Below are 8,824 nucleotides of genomic sequence, written 5' to 3'. Positions count from 1 at the left end.
GAGGCAGACCCTTCTTCCAAATGCTTGAGGGAAGGAGCCCCTCTTGACTCCCATCTAAAACAAATGCTTTTTGAGAGACAAAAGCCAATTCCATGCTGGGGTATAGTGTGGGACTAGCCGCAACACAAAGACAAGAAAAGCAGCAAACTGGGCAGATGGAAAGGTTATTACTACTCACTGGATGAAAAATGATTTCAACACTATACACATAATTTCTTAATTTAAGTCAAGAGAAACCTTCAGTGTGTAACTATACAAAAACTTTTATTCATTTGCACTAGTAGTTGGGTCCACAGCCAACAGGGAACCTCAGTGCACATAAAACTGACAGCAAGTACCAATCACTCTGTAGTGGACATTCACTGGGGACGAGCAAGAGTAAGGTTCAACAATACATTGTCCTTTGGTAGACCAGTGCAGTATGACTACCCTTGGCAGGCAGGCCTGGCACCTTGGAGGGGGAGGGGACTTCTGGAGGACCTGGAAGCTGAGCTAAATGGGCACAGAACTTTAGTTTGTGACACAGGACAGAGTTCTTTCTGTATGAAGCACTTATAAATGGGGCCTAAATCCCTTCAGGTGGGGAAGCACTGAGCAGGAGCAGATGGGACCTCAGAACCGGACAGAGAGAGGAATCACAATCAAATGCTGGGGTCACTCCTAAAAGCCCAAGTAAAAACTCAAGAAACAAAACTAAGAATGTGCAGAGTTTGGATGATTCCAAGTCTGAAAACCAAAACAGCATCTGAATAAACACTTCAAAAGGCACAAGGCAAACACAGAATTTCTGAGTGACCATGTCCAGTGTACTAACAAGTATGTGCAAGGTTATTCGTTTGTCTCCTTCTGCAATACAAAAGTTACTCTGTAAAAATATACAGTCACATATGATAGCACATCTTCAATCTCAACAAAAACATGTACATGCTATCATTTCAATTCTGCACATAATTTACAGTATTCAGAATATTATAAACTACTGTTATATTACTATTAAATATTAGTACCCAAATACAGAATTTAGAAAACTTATTTGGAATGTTTCAACCCTACCACCCCCAAACTATGAGCTCAAAATTTGTGTTACACAGAGTGCTTGCTAATAGGGACCCCAATGTGCCCACTTCACCCTGAGTATTTTCCTCTCACACAAGAAAGTTTGCCTGGTCTGCCAGAACATGGATTAAAATTTGGCTTCCTATAAGCAAGTCCACTTCTGCCCCACAATGTGATAAAACCCAACTATAAACACTATCCAAGGGGTTGGGAAATAGCATGTTACATAGTTCTCAGAAAGGGAAAATGGGGTTTTTAGATCTCTCTCAGGGCAAATGCTGAAACACCAAAGATGAAAGACCCCATTTGGTGTAAAACCAACTTATCTGTATTTATCTGTAGTAAATACAGATAAAGTTGTATTTGACTATTGAACTTGTACACTATTTCCTGCACAAGCCTATGTTTTTAAAATAGGTGCTCCACAGCTCAGATCAAATGGGAAAAGGGATGTGCACACACAGGCAAGTACAAAAGAGGTGCATGCTTTGCCAGGAAGGCAATCCTTGCATCACTGAAGCATTTTTCTTGGACAAGGCAGTTTCAAATGGTATACCCTCAAACTGGTTCCTGATAGAATATAAGAAAAACATTTTCAATAAATGTACTCAAAAGTCTCTGAAGAACTAGGCTGGCCTTCTGAGCACAAAGCAAGTGGGTTCTCACCCAGGCCTGCTAGACCATGTTAACAGAGTCTCACAGGACACAGACTGGAGGTGTTGCCCTTGGGTCCCCCAGGTAGAGGGCTGCTTTCATTTCAGGTCTTGCTGGTTGATTGTGCTACCTGTGCAGCACGTATTCTTAGGCCCAGCAGCCCCTCTGGCTGCAAGAAGCACCTCCTGCAAAACCAAGCAGAGTAATGAGGGAGACAGAGCAGAGGGTTGAGGTGGTATAGGACCACCTCACTGCCACTCAACTGGCAGCATAACCTGCAAGGCCACTCAGTAGGGTGCTCCTGACTTTTCTCAATTAAAAAGAACTTGTTTTCCCCTTATGTTTAAACATATGTTCCTTGAAGAAATTTAAACAAAAATAAGGATAAATAAACTCAATACTATATTATAGATTTCCTAAAAAAAATAAGACTGTCCTTGTTTAACCTGTAAACCTGTTCCCTCAACTTCATATGTGGAAAGCACCTTTCTTAGTTACTAGGTGTCCTTCTGCAACATCAGTGACTGACCAGATCTCCAGCTGCATCATCATCACCCACTTAATACACCTCTTTGTGCCAGAGAAATACTCCTACATCATTAGAGAGGCCATGATGACCAACTTTTTGCTACTTGTATCCTACCTTATTTCTTTAGGAGTGGTCTTGTGAGTGGGAATACAGCCAGAATGCAGCAGACACTAATGAGGCTTTCTGGATAGGTGCTATCAAACCACCCTCCAATTCGCCCCCACTCCATCAGTCTGGGAGCTCCTACCTCCACTCCCACCTCATACCAGAGCTTTATATTTACTTTTGACATTAAGGAAAATGTTTAACAACCCAATTTGAATACAAGAAAACTAAAACTCCTATTTGTATGGATTTTTAAATATATATTTAAGCTTATCATTAGAAATTTAATAAGCTAAATACTTTCATTATTTTATATCCAAATTATCCACAGCCACCTACCCAGCTTAACCACTTAATTAGGCAAACTCTTTCATTTGCACAGGTTAAAAACTAACTTCCCACAGAAGAAAGTGACTAGGATTTCTCTATATAAAATGTTTTAAAGAGTATTTTTACCTTATTTACAAGTAGGAGCTACAATGACAGCAAATTTGAGCTTTAGTCTTAGTCAGCCTTTATTTCTTGGCCATTTACCACCTTTTCTAGAAAGCAGCACATATGCTGGCAACCAACCCGGTAGATCACCCAAGGTCCACCTCCATGACCAGCCTCAGAAGCTGGATGCTTCATGACAGTCTTACTAACAAACACACAGAGCTATAAGGCATCAGACCTGGAGGACATAGACAGGCAAACTGATGGTGAACAGGGGGTGGAAGGTAGAAGGCTGTGGACTGAGCACCAACGGCAAGACTCCTTCACCTGAAGGGTCATCCTGGGGAGGCAACAGTACACGTTTTATTAACCAGGCATGAAAGCATTCCTTACCTCAGCCTGAGATATCTCAGTATGATTATGCAGCAAAACTAGTCCCACCCATTGTATTCCAGGAAAGGCACCACCTGGACTCATGTGAAGCCTGAGAACTCTGCAATAATTGGCATCGGGGCTGGAAGCTACTTGCCCCGCCTTCTGGTCCTTATTGTCTCATCTTGATCCCAGCCCAAGTCCAGTGGGCTAAGCAGGACCTGAACCACCTATGATCAGTTGTTTCTCCCTCCCAAGCCTTTCTTCTGGAACTTTCCCATATTCTCCCACACTCAAATTCCTTCCCTTAAGTCCAAATGCCAATTTCTCTCCTGTTTGTTGTTCTTGAACTCTGGTGGAGACTCCAGTATTCCTCCCTCTGTGTTCTCAGTGCTCTCTAGCAGACTTCTCAGACCACACAGGTAGGCTCATCTCTGCCCTGGACCCAGCCCTCAATCAAGCTGGAAGGGACTAGAGAGATGGAAAGTCTTTTCAAGAGGGGGAGGCTACCAGGCCCCTAATCACCCAATTCAGGAAAGGAACACTACTTAACACTTTACCTCTCTTTCATCTGCACATCAGCCCATGGCCATCCACAGCCCTCACTACTCAAATCCTGGTGCCGCCACCATTAGCATCTTTCATTCCTTCCACAGCCTCAGGAACCTTCTGTGTCAAGCATTGAGCACCATTATTCCCATTTTACATATGCTAAAACAGAGGCCAGAAGTGTTTAACTTGCCTAAGAAGACAACACTAGCCAGCAAGGGAAAGATAAAGGATTAAAACTCAGGTTTTTCTACCTCAAAGCTGATATCTTTAATTGGGTAACTCTTAGAAAAATAGCCACTGCTTTCCACAGTGGTTGCACCAATTGGCCAAAAAAGGATGAAAACTTAACCCTTTGCAACAGCATGGATGAACCTGGAGAACATTATGCTAAGTGAAATAAGCCAGTCAGAGAAAGACAAGTACCACATGATTTCACTCATATGTGGACTTGAATGGGCTAAAAAGCAAAATAGAGACCAACTCATATGTAGAGCAGGCTCACAGCTAGCTATGGGGGTGGTGTTAGAGAGTGGAGGGATTGAGCAAAAAGGAAAAATTACTCATGGACATGGACAACAGTGCGGTGACTGCAGGGGGGAAGAGATATAAGGGGGATAAATGGTAATGGAAAAATACAATTAAAAAATTTTAAAGAAAAATAACCACTATTCTTTTTCCAACTAGTTCCTGTTCTGCCAGTGGTACCAGCCTCTCTGCAGTCTCCATTTCAGAAACTTGAATCCTGCCCTTCTTCACTTCTGACTGATTAGCCTTGACTATGTTCAGGTTTGGGCCAGTCTGCCTCACACACACCCAACTTCCACTACCTCTATCTTGGGAGAATCTTTCATTTCTCTGCAGACAAGTCCCACAAAATTCTCACATTAGCTTCTGGTTTATGACAGCATGGCCATTCACTGGGCCCATCTCTCAAGCCCTCCTCAGCTCTGCCCAGGCTGTTCCTGCCTCTCTTTCACTTATCTGAACTCTACAGACTATTAACAGCCAACATAGTCCTATCTTCTTCATGAACCTGTCCCAGGACTACACACCCCACAGATGGTACTACTCTCCTTCCTCTTCCAGATCAGCTCAGGACTCAGATGTCCTATGACATCTCTTAATTGTGCCCTGGCCACATGGTGCTCTTTGGCTCCAGAGTACCCAGGACAGAGAATATTGCTCAGTGAAGAGGGAGTATGTAATCAGATCATGAGGGATGTATCCTCATCTTTTAAATCTCTTCTGTCCTAAAACCCAAATTACCTTACTTCCCTATTCTGGCCCCCCTGGCCCCTCAAAAATAAGACTAGAAATAAAAATGTACATAGAAGTACAGAGGTGAACGTGTCCAGGGAGTATTCATGGAGTGGCTGCCAGCTGTAGACAATCTGCTGGACCATGGGCACAATCTGAAAGGTAGCTGGCCCTGCCCTTGAGGGGCTTAGTTTGATAAATAAGAAAACAAGAAAAGAAAAAAAAATAAGCTAGCAAGTATAATATACAAAGGCTACATCCTCTAGTGTGCTGCAAGCAATCCCCAGAGATGGGGGTGACCAATGCAGCATGAGGAATCCCCTTCACCCCAGCCTTGAAAAGAGAAGTAGGGTCTAGGGAGAGGCAGGCAACATGAGGGGCCAGACACTATAAGGCATCTGTAGCATTGTAGTGCCTGTCTGTAGACAGCTTCAGGCAAGTCAAGCAGCTGCAAGACAGCTACAGGGGGGACTTAGGATGGAGCAGGCACATTTCTACACCCCACAGGACTCCTAACAAAGTATGGAAGATAGACTGCATGGGGTGTGGGGAACACCAGACACACACAGAGTTTTGACACTGACACATCAGTCCTAATGAAGATAAAAGCTTGAACAAATGATGGATGGAAAGAAAGGAAAAGCTAGGGTTATAGAGAGAATATTTAGGATATAAAACAGCACTTGGAACAATTCAGAAGCGGGGTGGGGGGAGGCAGGGCCATTCATTGAGAGAAAGGTATCCTCAGAGACATAAAGCCTGAGCCTTGCCCACAGCTCTTGCCTGGACACCTCTGTGGCCTGTCTCCTCCCAGCTGGATGGCTCTTACCTGCATTAAGTGGGTCTGAACACACTGCACCCCAGCTGCTGGAGCTTGTTCTGGCAGACCTCCACCAGGCACCACCAGGTTCCCATACCACCAACCGCTCTGGCTTGCATACAAGTGAGTAGGACTGACTTTGCCACCTTTCACTTTTCCCTGAGTAGACCCTGAGGCTCCTAAAATGAAACAAACCAACAATGCACTGAACATTGTACTTGTCCAGGCCCCTGCCTTCACAGAGGGCACACTCTGGTGGAGACAGCCTTCCTGTTACCTGTCACTCTGCACAGCCCTGCAGAATTAAAATGACTGAACAGGGACTGTCAGGAGGTAAGAGGTAAAAAAAACATACTGATCATGTGTCTTTTGGGCAGACAGCAATCAGACCCCAGATGCCTACTTTTTGAGAGCAGAAACTCTTCTTTCCCCTCCAAATCCAACAGCTCCAGGCATACAGATCTCTGAGCAAAACCAACCAGTCAGAACAGCAGAATCATAGAAAAGAAGGAAAGAAAGCAGGTCATTGCAACCCACCCTTGGGCACTTTGGCACTTGCTAAATGGCTGCCATATCCTTCAAGCTATTTCTGTCCAGCTTCCTTTCCAAAAATCATCATCACTTCATTGGTTTCATAAAGGTTTTTAAAAAAATTAAATACAAAGAAGAAAAATCCTGACGCTCAGAAAAGGTTTTCCTGACACTCATATGGTTTGTGAGCAGCAGAAAATACCAGAAGCAAACACCAGTCTTTATTTAATGCCTGGCTCTACAGTTGACCTGACCTTGGACAAGTCACCTAAGCTCTAGTCTCAGTGTTCTGTACCTATAAAATGGGGATAATAGTCCCTACCTCGAAGTTTCGGGAGGAGTAAATAAATATGTGTAAGAGTTTAAAACAGTGCCTGGCTCATAGTGAGTGCCAAGGACTTTTAGGTGCTATTACTGCTATGTCCATACATAGCTGTGGACACATATATGAATGGCATCATAAAGATCATTTTATATGTAATAGCATACAAGTTATTCTGAATAAAAGTATTCAATTTAATTTTGTTGAATTTAACAAAATGAAAAGAAACAAATTAAACTGAAGGCCTTGCTAAACTTCCAGAAAATTATTTTTTCACGGAAATTTCTAATTTAATCTAAATTTAAAGAAAAAAGATGGAAAATAGGAGAGGTTGGATTCTCTTTTTGGAACTTTAGTTTCTATTTTAAATAGCCAACAGTTGACTGCCTGTCGAACTAGATAGGTCAAACTGTCTTTGTTACAGCAGATATCACCTTAAGGTTTCAAAGCCATACGAGCCCAGAGGCCCCAGCTCCAGAGCTGAACTATCTCCTCTCTGGAAACATGGTGCCTGCTGCTTCCTGACCCTACTCATCTCATGAGTGGCTGAATCTCACTCCAATTGTTTGCCATATCTCTCACAGTCCCACATGTCCTTTATTAAAGTTTTCCTGCTCTCGGCATTCACCAGCCACCCTGGTTGGTATGAAACTCTTAGATCACAACTCTCTATCCTCGATGCTTGATACTCATAGCTCTGGGGTGAGGGGCACTGATAACTGCAGTGCATCTTCCTGCACACAGCCTACTATTTTCTTCCTAGATGCCTGAAGAATTCTTTATGTTTAAAGTATAATTACTAAGGACTTCGGACGGCAAGCCTCAGTTTCCTAGGGAGCAGATTCAATGCCCCTTTTGCTACAGGGAAATGCAATTCCATTACACCTCTGAGCACTTCCTTTTCTGTTCTCTGTCTCAGTTTAACCAATTACATTCCCCCACCCCCACGAGCTCTGGCTGGTCTCCATGTCTCTCCAAACTGCTCTACTGGTTTCAGACATCACGGCAGGGCTGGGACTAGGGTGAGGAGGCAAGGGGTGAGGTGCTAAGGAGTAAATTCACTCACTCTTCTGTAACAGTTACAACTTCTACATCACTCTCTATTCTTCTGGGAATATTAATTCTACTCACCTCTGGAATTTTACCTGAATGTGCTGTTATACTATGAAGTTGTTTATCACCCTGTCATATTTCTCTACAATAAAAACCTGTAAATTGCAATTTTATTTATTTAAAAAATGTATTTAAATAAACTTTCTAGGAGTTAAAATTCATCATCTGAAAAACTTAGTTACCACTGCAATTATTAGTAATGCAAACCAAACCTAAATAACATATAAAAACTTTCATAGATAATTATAAAATAATAAAAGTAGAACTGTACTGAAAACACAGCAAGAAGAGTGAACCTGACTGCTTGTTTTCCACAGACTTCCACCAGGCACCACCAGGTTCCCACAGTCAACCATTCTGTCTAGAGTACATGTGTTTGTGTAACTATTACTTATTGCTAGACTGAGACACAGTCAAGCATATATTTCTGCCAATTAAAAAAATTTTTTTTAAATAAAATGCTTGGGTTCTTTAAATATAATTTCATTAGCCTTGGCTGATATGGCTTAGTGGATTAAGCACTGGCCTGTGGAACAAAGGGTCTCCACTTTGATTTCCGGTCAGGGCACATGCCTGGGTTGTGGGCCAGGTACCCAGCTGGGGGTGAGAATCAACCAACTGATGGTTCTTTCACATATCAATGTTTCTCTCCCTTTGTCTTCCTCCCTTTCCCTCTCTCTAAAAATAAATAAATAGAATCTTTAAAAATAAATAAACATATTTTTATCACAACATTGCAATTGCAGACTCAGCTAATTCAATGTAAGGGCACTGTGTGTCACAAAGCCAAACAGCATAGTTAGTCATTACTATCAGGATGGTTGGCTTTTTTCTGATAAAATGTCCAACTTAATTTTTTAATTCAAATAAGCAATATTAAAACATGTTTTGAGGAATATTATGGAATTAAAAGAAGGCATCAAATCACATATTTTTTCAACTTACATTTAGAAGCAGGCAAGATTTAAATGATGCATATATGATATTTATCATTTAGTTTTATAACAAAAAACCAGATAAATCTTATCTATTTCTCCTTTATTTTGTAATGATTCAGTACCAACTGTGTGGGTCACAA

At 42.1% G+C, this 8,824-nt stretch overlaps 1 protein-coding gene across 4 annotated transcripts in view; it reads right to left on the bottom strand.

Moving 5' to 3' along the window:
- The window catches only part of ZXDC (ZXD family zinc finger C), a 65,731-nt gene that overhangs the window by 17,920 nt on the left and 38,987 nt on the right, over positions 1-8,824 (bottom strand). Inside the window, exons 8-10 of one of the 4 annotated variants that reach the window (XM_037139842.2) lie at positions 5,790-5,959; positions 3,018-3,119; positions 73-1,895 (exon numbers count right to left, since the gene is read on the bottom strand). The exons of 1 other annotated variant lie outside the window; for it this stretch is intronic. In XM_037139842.2, coding sequence (XP_036995737.2) covers positions 1,809-1,895; positions 3,018-3,119; positions 5,790-5,959 — 359 coding nt within the window. In that variant the 3' untranslated portion in view covers positions 73-1,808. Of the gene's footprint in view, positions 1-72; positions 1,896-3,017; positions 3,120-5,789; positions 5,960-8,824 lie in introns of those variants that run through there. 2 more of the 4 variants (XM_037139841.2, XM_053670327.1) reach the window with 2 other exon arrangements.

The sequence above is a fragment of the Artibeus jamaicensis genome, unplaced genomic scaffold, assembly GCF_021234435.1.
Source record: "Artibeus jamaicensis isolate MK-2021 breed Jamaican fruit bat unplaced genomic scaffold, CSHL_Jam_final contig_558, whole genome shotgun sequence".
NCBI lineage: Eukaryota > Metazoa > Chordata > Mammalia > Chiroptera > Phyllostomidae > Artibeus > Artibeus jamaicensis.
This window is presented reverse-complemented; position numbering and strand designations above follow the sequence as displayed.